Source organism: Notamacropus eugenii, chromosome 4 (assembly GCF_028372415.1).
Source record: "Notamacropus eugenii isolate mMacEug1 chromosome 4, mMacEug1.pri_v2, whole genome shotgun sequence".
In the NCBI taxonomy this organism is placed as follows: domain Eukaryota; kingdom Metazoa; phylum Chordata; class Mammalia; order Diprotodontia; family Macropodidae; genus Notamacropus; species Notamacropus eugenii.
The window spans coordinates 284214183-284231241 of NC_092875.1; the positions used below are offsets into that span (position 1 = coordinate 284214183).

General features: G+C 38.2%; 1 protein-coding gene across 3 annotated transcripts in view; it reads right to left on the reverse strand.

Annotated features, from left to right (window-relative positions):
- The window catches only part of CYP7B1 (cytochrome P450 family 7 subfamily B member 1), a 303286-nt gene that overhangs the window by 14430 nt on the left and 271797 nt on the right, over positions 1-17059 (reverse strand). For all 3 annotated transcript variants that reach the window (XM_072604685.1, XM_072604686.1, XM_072604687.1), the window contains one exon: positions 6683-6858. In XM_072604685.1, coding sequence (XP_072460786.1) covers positions 6683-6858 — 176 coding nt within the window. The remainder of the gene's footprint in view (positions 1-6682; positions 6859-17059) is intronic.

Here is a 17059-nt window from a genome sequence, read left to right on the forward strand (position 1 = left end):
CTGAGAAGGGAGACTTGATTTTTTTCTTTTTTCTTTTTTTTTAAATTTTTCTCCTTTTCTTTGTGGTATGGAACGAGGAAGGTCTTTCAAAAGTATCAAGGCAGACAGTAACTTACTAGAACATTGTAAGTGATATCTGACTAAAATTTATCATCACGTGTTGGGAAGTATGACAGAATGTTAATAGCCAGAGCTGATTATGAACTGTTACATAAGGCTTTTCCTGGGACTCTTTAGAGCTACATATTGAGGAAGAAATTTAAAAAATGACAATGCAGAAACTCCCTAAGTCACTAGAAAGTTATTGAAAATTTAGGAATATGAACTTTGCAAAACATACTCCAAAAGATGTACAGAGGCAGCAGATATTAAACATGGGCAACAGTGGAAAGGTTGCAGTTGAGTCAATTAATCACCCTATCTGGCTTAAAAGTAACTAACAAGATACTATAACTAATATTTTTACCAAGTGAGAACCTCTCTATTGACTATATCAATCAATTAATATTATTGCTGTTAAAATGTTTCAGGTTGACCCTCCATGATAGCATTTGGGGTTTTCTTGGAAAAAATATTAGAGTGGTTTGCCATTTCCTTTTCCAGCTCACTTGACAGATGAGGAAATTGAGGCAAACAGGGTTAAGTGACCTTCCCAGGGTCACACAGCTAGTGTCTGAGGGCAGATTTGAATTCATGAAGATCAGTCTTCCTGACTTTAGGCCCTGTGCTCTAAGCACTGCACCACATATCTGTCCAATCAACTTGTAAAAGGTATTGAATTAATATGCCTTGTCATGCCATGTAGGTCTTCTAAAAACTGTCAGTGTGGAACAGAGTTATTATCCGGGAGAAGGGGGTCCAGGGAAAAGCAATTTCAACCAAGTCTGAGAGGAAATCACTTGGTGGGGGAAGAGAGAGCCTTAGTATTCCCAGATAAAAAAATGACCACTGGAACTTTGGAGGGTCTAAGGATTTGGACTTCTCATCAGTCCTTGAAACATTCCCTGGGATTTTAATGGTTCCTGGAAGGGTCTTCATTGGAAGCTGAGGACAAACTAGCCATATTGAGGAAAGGCTGTAAAACTCTACACAGAGCCTTGCTGAAAGCCACCCTATGCTTATGGAGAATTTCATGAGGACCTTTCCTCCATAAAATAAAAGAGGACAGGGTTTCCCTCAGAAGTTCTTCCAGAAGCTATGGTACTCTTCTTTTGCCATATGTGCTCTAAGCCTGAGCCCACTTTTTTCTTTATTCTTTATGCAGTTATGGGAGAATGTGTTCCTGGTTTGGGGGCATGTTTGGTAGTATTATGTCATTTTAGAAAATATACATTTCTAAAAAGTAATTAAGTTCATAGTCAAACTGATATTAATTGCTAATCAATGGGGGAAGCACCATGGTGGGAAATTGAGCATTAGAAAGATACCCACAAACCCTTGGTGCCACCCTTAAAACACTGAGGGGGAGATGTAGTCAGTCATTCTCCAGGGATTCAGCCTGTCAATACAAAAGAGATTATAGGAATAAACCCAGAGCTTACGCTACACTTGTATTTGAATCTCCAGTGCTTGAACAATATCTGGCACATAATAAAGCACAGAGTAAGCACAGAGTACTAAACCTGGAGTCAGGAGGACTTTAACCCAAATCCACTCTCAGGTATTTATTTACTGTGTGGCGTTAGAATCACAGATCTGTCTGCCTCAGTGTAATAATCCATAAAATGGGGGAAATTATAGTATTCACCTCCCAAGACTGTTGTGCGGACAAAGTGAAATAATATTCACAAAGTACTTTACAAAAATTAAAGTGCTACATAAATGCTACTTAATATTATTATAATGTTTTAAATTAATTATTCATTCATTCATAGACCCAGCACCCTCCTCCCCCGACATAAACACACACACACACACAAGACATCTGTAACTTCTCCCAAGTGACAAGATGTAGGAATACAGTTTTTCTCTAAGAAGTGGCTTAGATGTTGGCCTTCTCCAAAAATTATATTTGAGGAACTGCTATAATGTTCTTCATCACTACTGCCACAGACCTTGTGTTCATCTTTTGTTGCCAAAGAAGACCATGCCATCAGAGAAATGATGACATGACTTGCACTTGACTTTGTTTTGAGTGAGGGAGGGCTGTGCAGGTCACCAGCCTCACTTCTCCTCCTGAGCCATCTGAATCTGGTGACCAGATATTCATCAGGATGACTGGAGATGACCCAGGATGCACTGGGAGACCTTGACTCCTTTAGGTCTATCACTAAGCAGGTAGAATGTTTTCTAACCCCAGCTATATTCAGGGCAATTCTGTTAATTCTGTTAATTTCAGCTTGAATTCAAAAATAATTCTTGTTTTTCCAAGAACATTTATTAATCAAAGTATTGCTATACGAGGCATATCAATACACATGGCTACACAAAGGATATATAATTTCATCAGCATGGGAATCTCCTATTACCAGAGAAAATCATAGGAATCATTAATTTAGTAGATAAAATCTAGAAATTATGTGACTTGATGAAGGTCTCAAAGCTAACAGGTCTCAGGGGCAAGATTTGGATTCAGGTCTTCCTGATTCCAACTCCATCCTTCTATCCACTATACCACCCTGTATCTACAGTATAACGTAATAAATATAAATGTGTGAACATCGGGTCTGATGGCATCATGATAAATCCACAGAAAATCACAAATTTTTGCTCTGCTTGTCTAAGAGAGGGTGCTTTCAGCCAAATGAGTAAGCACACCATCCATGATGTAGAAATCTTTCCTCATCTCTGTGGCTTCTTATGAGCCCTGACATTGTGTTCTTTTCATTTTATTCTCCCTCAGCCATGTCCCTCCCCTGGTTTTCCTGCTCACCTGCTCACTCCATTATTACAGAAAGGTAAAACCAGAAAAACATACAATTTTCAAGTATGCTGGTCCAGAATATACTTGGGGGAGCCGAGTAAGATGAATATTTTAGCATTAATGACACTGTACTTGCTTTTACATTTGGATATACACATAATCTACATAGATATATGTCAAAATTCATAAGGTGATCATGGAAACAGCTTTTTAAAAAAGAGCTATGGTTTAGTCTATACTGCATTATGTGGAATTTCCTGGAGTATTCAAAATTTAGGATGCAAAAACTAAGGGGGGAAATGTTGATATTTCATTCATAAATGGCTTATGTGAAACCTAAAACTTACTCATCAGTTTTTTTTGATAGATTTGTTTGATGTGGATTGGGATTCAATAATTGTTTAGCAGCAATTTTACAGAACTGCAAATTATTTTATTAACAGGCATTATAACCAGATAATATTAATCTTATTTAAAAACTATGAGTTCCATACTGCTGAATATACAGTGCTCATGAATAACTTAAAGTCCTTCCCATTTTAAAAGGCAACATACAACATTCAAAATATAATAAACAAAGAGGTCATAATATGGACACGTGATTGAAGTGTCTAAAATGATACATACATTTTCTTTACACCCAATATCCTTGGAAGTTTCTTAGAAGAGAAACTTGAGCTTGAACATCTACTTACCCTAATCCACTCAGTATTATTTGCTGGGGTCTCTAAGAACAGCAGAAAAGGATATGACAGCTATTATCTGACCAACTCAAAAGTTTTGATACAGTGGATCTGGTGAAATGAGGTCAAAAATTTCTGGGACTTTAAAGGTCTTTGGGTGTATCCAGTCTAATGCTGTCTGAACGTGAAGTGCTCAAAGTCTTTGTCTGCAGTGACCACAACCAATATTGAGCTGGCTGAAGAGATCTACTCAGTATTTGAGAAGATCCCTAGATCAGAGGAACATAAGGGCTGTTGGTAGGCACTGGGAGCTTTCCCAAGGGTTTTGATTTGTTTTGGCCCCAGAGATCACTTTTTAGCAAAGCAGAGCGTCTGGGTTGCTTGAGAGCATTTAGAGAGTTCACCAGTGCCATGTGGTGCACCCCTAGCTCCCTGGCATGACCTAACTGGCTGCATTCCAGGATATCGTGGTGCTCTCCAACCCCGAACTGCTGTATTATGATAGGACCAGGTAGGATGCCGACAGATAAAGAGACATTTTCCCCTATTAATCGTGTTCACTTTTGTCATAAAAATCTTAACAACTGTGAGAGGTAAGGAAATAAGCTGGGGGACCAGTGAAAGCACTATAGTAAAACCTCATGATACTGTTTTTCTAAAAGTCTATGATAAAATCTTAAGGCTGAATTAACATATTAGCTCTATATATTAGCTTACAGATTACTTTAAGGGTTACAAAATACTTTCTATGAGGTAGATAACATATGAGTTATTATTTCCCATTTTATAGATGAAGAAACTGAGATACAAAGGAGATTAAGTGACTTAATTAGGGTTGAATAGCTAATAAATGCAGTAAAGAGACACCTTGGGTGTGTTTTTAAGACGCTAAGATTTTTGAATCTCTGATGGTGTAGATTTGTTATAGAGGGTTATAGATTTTGTTAAGCTTATTCCTAAATCATACCATTTTCTTCTTCCTAAGCAGTGAGAGCACATTAAATGACTGAATGAAGGGCATCTGAAAAGCACTTACTATGTGCCAAGAACATTAGTGATATAGATTAAAAATATAATTTTAGTAGTAATACAATCGATAAATTAGTTAAAAACCTGGTAGGATAGGAGCAGCTAAGTGGCACAGTGGACAGTGTTGGGACTGGAGTCAAGATGACTCAATTTCTTGGTTTCAAATCTGGCCTCAGAAACTTGCTAGCTGTATGACTCTGGGCAAGTCACTTAAATCTGTTTACCTCAGTTTCCTCATCTGTAAAATGAGCTGGATAAGGAAACAGAAAACCACTCTAGTATCTCTGCCAAGAAAACCCTAAGTGAGGTCCTGAAGAGTCAAACATGACTGAAAACCAACTAAACATCAACAAAGGATAGCACACTGGATTTTTAGGGGTAGGGGTTTGATGGACCTTTGAGTTCAATTCTTGGACATGTGAGTCTACCAGGCCTAAAGAGAGTTGCATTCATTCATTGTTTAAAATGAAGCAGCTCTGGCTATGAGAGCAAATGTTGCTAGCAAGTGACCATTTTTCAGCTTGAAACATTGACGTCTCTGACTCACTTGCAACGAGTTGAAGTATATGTTAGCTGGGTATTATAGCGCCCACCCACAAAGACCTCCCTCAAGCAGGGTATATAACAGCAATAATCATAACTTACAAATGCATAATTTTATGAAGTATTTGCTCACAAAACCCCTTTTTAAAAAGTAGCATATTATTATTTCATTCTATAAATGAGGAAAATAAGGTTCAGAAAGGTTGTGATTTGCTCAGTGTCACACAAGAAACAAATGATAGAATATTCAAAATAAATCTCCAGAGCCTATTTTTTTATGGAACTCATAGGTGTTTTCCATAAAATGAGATGGTCATCATCATCATCATCATCACCGGTCAGAGTGCTCTACTAGTTACAAGTAGAACACTTTGGAGATTTTTCCAAAATGCTTTCACAAATATAAATTATCCTTTTTTGTGATTCACACCATCACTAACTTTATAAATTTAGACTATATTTTAATCCAATCAGATCCACATATATCTAACTTTTTAGATGGCATATCTGAAAATGATACTGCCATGAACTGTATAAAAGGACATAGAAATCTACCTTTCAGAAATTGCATTTCACTAAAGAGACCGCTGTTACAACATCCCTTCCCTCAAAGCTAGAGAAAAGTAGGACCATGTTCAATCTGCATGCAGGTGATGAACTTCAGAGGTTGTATTAAAGGATGAGCCAGGGTGGATTAATTTCCAGTCTTTGATATTCATTAACTCTAGCTTCAGAAAAAAAATACAAGGAGATGATACAATTATACCCAGAGCTTTAGAGCCAAAGCAACAGTTTTACAAACATAAGTTCACAACACCATAATAACTGATCAACAAGGGGTAAATCCCTATAATGAGAAGAAAAACAAAACAAAACAAAAAGCTTTTGATGCAAAGAAAACCATGCTAATTTTAGAGTTTGGAAGAGTCAATCCTGCTTTAAAGACCCTGACCTACAAAGTTCACATTATTCGATAATAAATCTCTATTCTCCTGAGTTCAAATCTAGCCTTAGATATTTACTAGCTGTGGGACCCTGGGCATGTCACTTAATCCTAACTGCCTCAAATATTTTAAAAATCCCTGTTTTATAATTTTCTAACTATGTATAATGCTTCCTCTGATTCTTACACTTGTATCCAATGATTTCCTGCCAATCAAAGCCTATATTTATCACATTTATGGAAATCAAAATATAATGGTCATTGTTTTTGGAAAGATCAATAGCTTTAGCACTATATTTCATGGTCAATATGGTATAGTGAAAAGAGGGTAGATTTGGATCACAGGATAAGGGTTCAAATCATAGCTGTACAATTTGTGTGTCCTTTCCCAAATATCTTCACTTCTCGGGGTCTTAAATGTTCATCTGGAAAAAGAAGGGATTAGACTAGATGATCTCTTAGGTCTCTTCCAGCTCTAAAAATATGATCCTATGACCTTTGGATACTAGAAAACACAATATAAAGCGGGAAGACTTTTTTGTTTGTTGGGAGGAACAACAGGATATAAACAAAATTCCCATGAAAGGCAGTGAACTAGGAGTGTAAAAGCTGAATATTTACCTCAGGCTGCTCAAAGATTTCTGGGTCATAATGCAGGAATGGTGGGTAAATAACGGTGGTATCTCCTTTTCGTAGATTGACTTCTTCATTTCCTACAATTAGGGTGATGTCCTCTTCATTAGCACGTATGTTGCAAGAAATTGAGGCCATTCGTAAGGTCTCATTAATAATACTTTCTGTAGTAAGAAAAAGTCAACAATTAGTTATTAAAATATAGATGTTTCTTAGAAGGCCCACCTAGTTATCCATATACTGTCTGCCTAAAGGTTCAGTTGGAGAAAAAAATGTTTTCTTGAACACATCTACTAGGGACCAAAAGGGAAGTAACTCATAGAAGCAACCAGTGAGGAATGGGAAGTCAAGAAAGCAAAAGAGAACCTTTAGATGTCATGATACACTTCAGTGTAAAGGGGAGTAGTAGACCTGACCTTGCTAGTTAGTTGGAAAGAATGTTACAAGCTCTAAGCAATCCTTCATTTGGAACAGTAGTCACTCAAGCTTCCAGGGGAAGCAATGCATCCTAGTGAAAGGTTCTTCCTCCTCTGAAAAGTACTATTTTCAAAGCTAGATTAGTTGTTAAATAAGCATTGAGGCCTTTAATAGCATAAATTTCCTTATGTAGTGGTAAATGAAGTGTGATTCAGTATTTGTTGGGAAAATACTTTAGGAGAAATCACATCCTTCTCAGGACCTCGGTAAAATAGTAAGGCTCTATCATGTCCTGGAAGACTCCAGAAGCTGAACGTCCTTGCTTTCCCAGTGGCCTTCACCTTTTGCTCCTAGCACGACAGATTTTATGGCTAATTTCCGGCAATTTATCCTGGCAGTTTGAGGAGGAATTCCTTTGGGAATAATATGCATAATTTGCATAAATCATTCTGATAGCATGCATATCAGGATGTAGCTCCTGTCTAGGTCTGCATCTTTCTCTTCATAATCAAAACTGACTATTTTTCCTCCAGCATGTATGGGATAGGGGCTAGAATATAAAACCTGATTCTTTTTATTCATCAATGTAAAATCAGTTCCAAATAGTTTATTTCTCACAAAATGATAAGTATCTGCGTCTATAGTTTGAAAAAAAAAACCATATGCAGCCATACAAACACAAATTCTCTCTTTGTGACCAGTTAGCAAGGCTTTGTAGCCCACAGTACCCACAGGTTACATTATTAAAGATGGGCACTTCACAGCAGAGTTGTGTGTGCATAAAAGATAACAAAGTTGGTTTCACTAAAAATTAAATCTGTGCCCAGCTTGCATAACAAAAAAGGGGGGTAGGAGGCTTGAATGTTTTTTCACAGGAGATTTTTCCTTAAGTGTGCATTTGTCTAAAGAAATGAGGCTGCGGTCAGCCCTGTGTGGCCAGGGTAGTGATTCGATGTGACGTACAATGAGGTTGTGCATATTCTTTTAGACTGCCTTTGTTACTATAATCAGGCAGAGTCAAATCTGCTTGTTGATGAGGAAGCCAGGAAAGCACACACACACACACACACACACACACACACACACACACACACACACACACACACACATACCCCAATCAACTTTGGTTCCAGAATATGGCATATCAACTGCATATAGCCACAAGGCACCTGATACAATAGATTTCAACTGGCAGCACTGGCAACCCAACTTTCCAAGGTACCAAAGGCAATGCTCAGCCCCAATCAAATGCTGTCAACTTTCTTGGAAAACCTTGTAAGATGATAAGACCATTTTAGCCTGTTGTTGGGAAATGGTAGCTGACATATGTTCCCCCAACAAGTCCAGTAAGGAGGGTGGAGGATGAAGAAAAGCAAAAGAATCCTGGAGTGCCCTCTGTGAGATGGCAGGTTCACATTTACCAACCTGTCCTAGCCTATTGGCTGACTCTGTCCCAGGAAGCAGGACAGCCTGGGTCCACTGCGGTATCACAAATGACAATTGGTCAAGCATATCTTATGCAGAAGTTAATCACAATAATGGAGCACCAAGTGTGGCTTAGTGGTCAGATTGTAAATGACAAATCGGTCTTACCTTCCAGTACCAGTTATGTGTGGAAGGCGAGCTTGGCTCTCGCTCTGAGCAATCATGCTGATAATCATTAGATGACAAAAGTAATGAGTCACATTATGATCAACAAAGGAGAGTGGAGCTTATGTGGGTCTGGGATGTAACACACACACACACACACACACACACACACACACACACACACACACACACACACAGTTCCTTTCCCAGAAAGCCCCTGTATATACATGGGGGGAACATGCTAGCTTGAAAGAATGACAAGTGCCCAATAAAAGCTGCATCTACTTGCGGTTGTCATAGTTGGGCAGACACCAGCCAGTGCTACTGACAGACCAGCTGGGCAGCTCAAGAGGACTTCTATTCGGCACCATGAGGAACAGTAAATTATCCAGCATGGTAAAGCAACATCTGTTTCTGTGCTAGTGCCGAACAAACAAGGCAATTTAAAGCATACCAAGGGATAACCAAGCAGCCAATGAACATGACCCTCATTTTTCCCCCCCTTCTTACACATGAGGTGCTAAACTTCCTTGTACAAGCTCCATGTCATGGAGAAGCCAGGTTGCTTTTTGATAAGGTGTTGTCAGAGAGGTTTTTTCTTTTTTTTCTTTTTTTACAGATTTCCAAAATGTAAAGAGAAAGCTCATAGTATTGTTATTCTTAGAATCCTCCTACTTCTATCTTCACTTCTTTTATACCAAAGCTAGCGCTTAGTTCTCAATTCACTCTAAATTTTTTAAAAAAGAAACCCTGTTTCAATATACTTATAAATATTCAGTCTTTAAACCTAATTTGCTATACTTAGTTCGCATGCCTTCAAGCATTTGTCTTCCAATTTCCACTGAATAAATGCGTACTAATGAGAAATAGAGCAAGCTGCTGAGGCAAAACTGGGTGACTTGAGCCTGGCCTGCCACCAGCTTGTGATAGGCAGGGAAATTGAGTTAAAATGAAAAGTCTTGTCAGCTGAAATACAACATGGTAGCCAAACAACAAGCTGTCAATCATCCAGCCCAGACAAGGGACTGCAGGTAATAAAAGGTCATTGGGAATCATTAGTTCATTTGGCTTTCATATGGAAGTTGATTTTAATTAAACACAATCTCTATCTTTAAATGCTTTACCAAACTTATTGTGCATAATGGATTGCTAATTTATACTAACATTTAGGAGGTAATGGGGCACTATGATTATTTGAGTGGATTGTAGGAAAAATTGCTATCAAGAATGCAAATATTTTGATCATTTACACTATGCATTGCCATGTGCCAGCAATAGCCATGATGATGATTAGAGGGAGGATGTTTGTGCTTTCTGATGAGCAAGACTGACCAGCACATCACAGAAAACAGACTTCTCTTCCAAGCCCTGACATCACTTTCAACATTCTGATTCTCCATTGCTGCCTTCATGCAGCTAGAAAACAGCTTTCATTCCCTCTCTTTGTATATAAAGTTGTTTTCTGAGCAGTTATGTCTTCTAAGGCCCTTGGTGATCTACTAGAGCAAGAGAACTTCCCTAAGTGACAGCACGCAAAGGCAGAAAAATAAAAGAATACTGTCAGATAGAGAGGCACATATCACTTTTACACTGCAAAGTTTCAAAAATTGGGCTGCAAAAACTGACAGATGATTTTGATTTACTGCAACTAGCAACACACAAAAATATAGGCTAGGGGGCAATACAAATAATAACTCACATTTCTGTAGCAATCTAAGGATTTCAAAGCACTTTCCTTATAACAACCTTGTGTGGTATATACCATAAGTATTATTAATCCTATTTTGTAGAAGATGAAACTGAGGCTCTGATAGGCTCACTGACTTGCTCAGTGTCACACAGCTGGAATGTAGCAGGGGTGAGATTCAGAGATTCAAATCCAGGCTTCCAATTTCTAAGTTTAGAGCTTCATCCACTTATGCCATGTTGTCTATGAATAATCATCTTTATTGTAAAATGAATATACTATGACATGGCAATCTATTAATTTTGCCCATCTTAATGATCAGTATGGACTGTTGTATAATTGTATCCACTGTGACTGCTGATGTATATAGACAATGTGGTGAAAGATGATAGACAGGACAACATCAGCTATGTAGTCATCTTACTAGCTCTGCTGCACAGGTAGACTTAGAAGGCAGGGATGAAGGGATGTGATTGTTGCTGTCATCGTTGTTTGTCTTTCATTCTCAAAGAATATCATGATATCAGGACAGTGATGCCACGACATGCAAGTGAATTGGATTTAAGTGAGGGAGGGCTGTGCAAAGTCACCAACCAGAGCCATGTGTGTCCTGTGATAATATATAGATCAGGATGACTGGAGATGGCCCAGGATACAGTGGGAGACCTTTAACAGGTCTCAGTTTGACTGAGGCAGCATCTATTCAGTGATTAAGGCTAGGTAAGAAATGAGGCAGAGAATGGACTCTTTATCTAGTCAAAAAAACCCAAGTCAGTCTGGGAGGGGAAGACCCATCCACCAAAATAGAAACAATTCCTCTCTGACCAGTCAGGGCCCAAATAATGATCAAGTGGGGCTTGACTTGGTACCTATTGTTGGCTAATCAATGAGAGTCAGAGTGATTTGGGCTTAAGGTGTGGTCCTTAAAAAAATACTTCAGCATCAAAATTTACATTCCTTCGGGCAGAGTATCAGCAGGGAAGAAAAGAAAAGGGAAGAAAAGGAAAGAAGGAAAAAAAAGAGCTGTGTTGCTCAACTGGCCAGTTCTCATTGGGTTCCCAGTGGGACAGTTCCTTTTTCTACTCACAGAGGTTGTGGTTTGTTCTTCATTCTTGAAGAAGACCATGACATCTGGGAGGTGATGCCATGACGTACAATGGAGGTAGAATCCAGGTGTCAAAGCATTTCTAATTCATTGGACAAAAATATGTCTCTACTATGTATCTTAAGCAGTGGATGGCTTAAGGCATTAAATGTTCTCTGCTACTACTCTTTGTGAATAGGTGAGCAGAACAGTATGGAGCTTAAACAAATGATTTTTTCTTAAAAATTGCTCCAATATTTGAATACATTAGATGGATTTTAAAATTTGAATTTGCTTTGTAATTGCCTAAAATATACTTCATCCTGCATGTTGTGTGATAATAATGAAATACGCTTCATCTTGCATGAAGTTTATATTAGTTGGATATTATGGAGGTCACCAGCAAGCATAGATATATAGCATTAGATTCATTGAAATATGGCACAATTGGTTGATCATTCCTTTAATCCTGCATTCAGTAAGTGTTTATTGAGTACCTGCTGTATGTAAGGCCTGCAGTTATGCTGTCTATGATCTCTGGACTCAAGTGACTTGTTTAAATACTCAAATGGATCTTTGATCTCATCAGTCTGGAAGTTATATCTAATGCTAGTTGCAACCCACCCATGCCTGTGATCCTGTGTCACTCTGGTCCTTGTCCTCCCAAAAATTTACCATGGGGATCCACTTACCATGCTGGAAAAAACTTCCTCAACTTCTGATAGGTCTGTAGATGTTGTGGTCCTCCATATGTTCCTGTTTGTAGATGGGACTGTTCTGATTGCATCAATCCCCACTACACTGCAAAATCTCCTTCAAGAGATCTGTAACCCCTCAAAGGAATTTGGTCTGTCCATTTATATATACCAAATGCATAAAGAAGGTGTATTGCCAGGATTTCTGGATTCAGTAAGAACTGAGCTCAAATCTAGCCTCACACCTTTACAAACTGTGTAAGCCTTAGACAAGTGACTTGACCTCTATCTGCCTCATTTTCCTTTTCTGTAAAATGAGGATAATTTCTCCCAGGGTTGTTTGGACAATAAAATGAGATAAAGCATAAAGTGCTTTACCGACCTCAAAGTGCTCCCTAAATGCTAGATATTATTAACAAGCACTTAGATGGATACCCTAAAGATCTTGTCCAATTAATAGTGTGTATGTGTGTGAGTGTATGTGTGCACGTGTGTGTGTGTGTGTGTGTGTGTGTGTGTGTATGACAGACAATACGAATGGATATTGACTTAGGACAAGAGTTGAAAAGGAGGAGACCAGGTAAGATTGCTTTCAAAAAATTGTAAGCTCTCTTAATGACCTCAAGCTTCCCATGAAAATAACAGCTCATCTTTTCAATACTTACTTTCTGCTGATGTTGATGTATGAGAGTGACACAAGGATAAAGGTGCTTCTAAATAACTAGAAATGAGTGTTACACATGAGCAATAGAAAAGAGTAGGGTGGATGTGAGGAGAATGAAGCATATACTCAAATAGGAACTCTTAGGAAAAACAGCAAAAGATGCCATCAAGGAATTAGGAACAGAATATGGATTGGTCATGTGGTAAGAACAAGGAATGACAGATGAACAGCAGAATGCTTCAGTGGGTACCCTCTAAATGTCCAGAAAAAGAAAGAAAGATCTCTGGGCAGGTTAGGTAGATCCCCCATGGTAAAATTTTAGCAAGATACAGAGGAGAGTGGCATGAGATAGCCAGGCTGCTACAGCGAATGCCAGAGCCAAGGAGATCACAGATTGATCTGAACATTCATGTAAGTTGTAATAAACACTTGGGGGTCAGGTCTTACTACTCTTTTAGAAGTTCAAAGATCAATGTTTCTACAATGTGTTGTCTAACAGCATTTTGGAAAGCGTTACAATTCTCATCATCTCTATACTGAATTAATTATACATGTTTTAAAGATTCAGAATATACAGTGAACTTTGATTAATATGAAATGACTGTAGGATGCCAACTGGTATGCTGTCCATGTGAGTCCTAAAACCACTAATATATATATATATATGAAAAACCACACACATATATATATATATATATATATATATATATATACACATATATGAATGATCTGTACTGTGATAAACTCACACCTCTATAGTGATGGAAAATCTTTTCACAAGGAAAACTTCAATGCTTCTGAAGGTGGAGATAAAGACCCAAGGCTTGATATATTCCAATCAGTTCAATTAAACAAGGCCTTACTTTATGCCTTAGTTAGGGATATAGACACTGTATTAGGCTCCAGTGATACAAATTTGATTCAATTCAATTGAGCAAGTATTTATTAAGCGCCTGTATGACAACCACCAAACAATGCTTCCTGTCTCAAGGAACTTATATCCTGTTGGAAAGAAACAACATCTACTTAGATAATTCAATTAAAAAATGTTCAGAATAAATACAAAGCAATTTCAGGTGAAGGGGCAACGTAACAATGGTTTTGTGTGTGTGTTTGTCCTTTGTTACTGAAGAAGACCATGCCATCAGAGAAATGATGACATGACTTGCACTTGACTTTGTTTTGAGTGAGGGAGAGCTGTGCAGGTCACCAGCCTCACTTCTCCTCCAGAGTCATCTGGATCCAGTGACCAGATATTCATCAGGATGACTAGAGAAGACCCAGGTTGAGGTAACTGGGGATAAGTGACTTGCCCAAGGTCACACAGCTAGTGAGTGTCAAATGTCTGGGGTGTGATTTGAACTCAGGTCCTCCTGACTCCTGCACTGGTGCTCTATCCACTGCACCACCTAGTTGCCCCACATAACAACGGAAAGAATCAAGAAAGGCTTCTTATAAAAGATAGTACTTGAACTGGACCTTGAGCTTGATGTCCTCAAATGATTTCTGAAAAGTATATATCAATATGCATATATATACATACATACATACACACATACATATATACTATGTTGTACATGTGTGTACATACATGTATACACACACATATATAAAATAGTAGATGTACACGTATAGAGTGTATATGTCTGTATGTTGTACATCTGTACGTATTTCCCTCCAAAAATGAAATAAACCTTTCTCTGGTACTATAGTGCAAAATATAGGGGGGAAAACACCATTCATCTTCTGAACTACTGCTGGTAACAAATATAAACTTCCTTCCCATTACCACTTCCATGATCTTAAGTCATGAACCAAGGGGCAAATTTCTAGAGACAGATATCTTCATGCCTTTGGTCCTGACTTTGCCCCTAAATCTGCCAAATAGTACTGACCAGTAATAAGAAGCCTAATTTATGGCTATAAGCATGCTTTTCTTCTAATCTTCTTCATTACTCTGTTTCATTCCCTGGCTTCTCTTGCTCCTTCTAACTCTTAAGAGGAGACATTGCTCAAGTCTTTGTCTTTGATCTTTTTCTTCTCTATCTTTCAACAGAGGAAAGGGAGCTAGGTGGCTCAGCAGAAGAGTGTTGGAAGAACTAAGTTCAGATTTGACCTCAGACACTTACTGTGCAAGTCCCCTAACATCTTTCTGTCTCAGATTGGTCAGCTGTAAAAAGGGGACTTAATGGCACCTACCTCACAAACTTGTTGTGAGGATCAAATGAGATACTGTCTTGAAAGTGCTTAGCACAATAACAAGCCCAAAACCAGCATTTAATATATGTTTATTCTCTTCTCTTTGCCCTTTCTTCCCTCAACAGTCTTCCTTGATTATTGCATCCACTCCCATGGCTTAAATTCCCATCTCCAAGTGAAAGACTTGCCGAATCTACGCTTCCAAATTTGACTTCTTCAGCTACCCACTAGACATTACTATCTGTTAAATCCCTCAAATACTTTATAATCTTTCCAACTTGACTCCCCCATATGTTTATTTTTTAAAAAATTTATTTCTATTAATGATAGTATTATTCTCCCAGTTAATCCATGCTCAAACCTTCAAATCATCAGTGATTTCTCCTTTGCACCCAATTAACTGCCAGATTCTTTTGATCCCATTTATCCTATATGTCTTGATTCCATTCTTTTCATTATCATCCAAATTCAGGACCTCACTAACTGTTAATTGGCCTATTTCAATAGCTTTCTTACTGGTCTCTAAGTCTCCAGTCATTTTCCCCTCCAGTCCATCTTATTTTTCCCTTTTCCTGGGTCATACTTATGGTTTCATTGATGAGGAAACTCCCTCTATTAATAAAGAGAGGCATCTGCTCTGTAATTTAAAGTCTTTGAGTTGACTGAGGCATTGAGAGATGAAGTGTGTTGCCCATGGTCACACAGTCATGGTCACGCAAGCCAACTCTTTCCAACTTCAAAGTCAGCTTTCTGTATAATATGACATGTTACTGCTCATACCTTTTATATAACATAGTTAAATTAATCTTCCCAAAGATGAGTTCTGTCATATCAGTTCCCTATTAAAAATTCTTCAATGATTCTCCACTACCTATCAAATAAAGCTCATATGTCTTAATTTGGCATTCAAAGACCTTAACAATTTGGATAAAACCTATTTTTCTAGTCTTATCTCCTATTACTCTTCTGCATACTCTGGCCAAACTGAACTATTTAAATACATAAATATTTTTTTCTGTCTTCATTGATTTGCTAACATTCTCTGGAATATTCTACCCTCCAATCTACTTGTAAGAATTCTCCTTATCCTTTAAAGTCCAGTTTAGATGCTTCTCCCTTCATAACACCCTTAAGAAGCTGCCCATCCCCTCAAATTGTCATCCCCTATCTTTTCTCTTTCAAATGGTATTAGCAAAGAGACTTAAGACTTGCTACCCCAACTTCCTCACCACCCCACTTACTAATTCCTTGCTACTTGGTTTTCAAACCCACATTTCAACTGAAACCACTTTCACCAAAGCTAAATTAGTCATTAAATTCAGTAGTCTTTTCTCAATTCTCACTCTCATTAACCTATCTGCAGCTTTTGACAGAGCATTTTCTTCTCCCTTGGCTTCACATGACATTGTTCTTTCCTGGCCCTTGACTCTTTTGCTAGACCATAATTCACCTTGTTGGCATGGTTATTAACTAAAGTTTTCTTTTGAGCCCCTTCTTCTCTCTCTCTCCCTTTGCTATCCTGAAGATGTCCTTAATTTCCATAGGTTCAATCAGCATTTCTATGCAGATGATTCCCAAATGTATATGTGCAGCCCTAATGTCTCTCTTGGATAGCTGGGTAGGAGTAGTGGATAAAGAACTGGACCTGGAATCAGGAAGACCTGAGTTCAAATCCAGCTTCTGACATTTATTAACTGTGTGACCCATGACAAGTCATTTAACACTGTTTTCCTAAGTTTCCTCATCTGTAAAATGATCTGGAAAAGGAAATGCCAAACCATTCCAGTATCTTAGTCAAGAATACCTCAAATGGGGTCACAAATAGTCAGACATGACTGAACGACAAACAATAACCTCTTTCTCATAAGCTCCAACTATACCATCACCTCAATTGCGAGATATTTCCTTCTAAATGTTCCATAGCTTCTCAAATTCAGTATGTTCAAATCAGAATGTGTTTGCCCCTCTAAAACTGCCCTTTTCCAAACTTCCTTGCTGCTGCTGAAGGAATTCTTGTGCTATCTCCCCA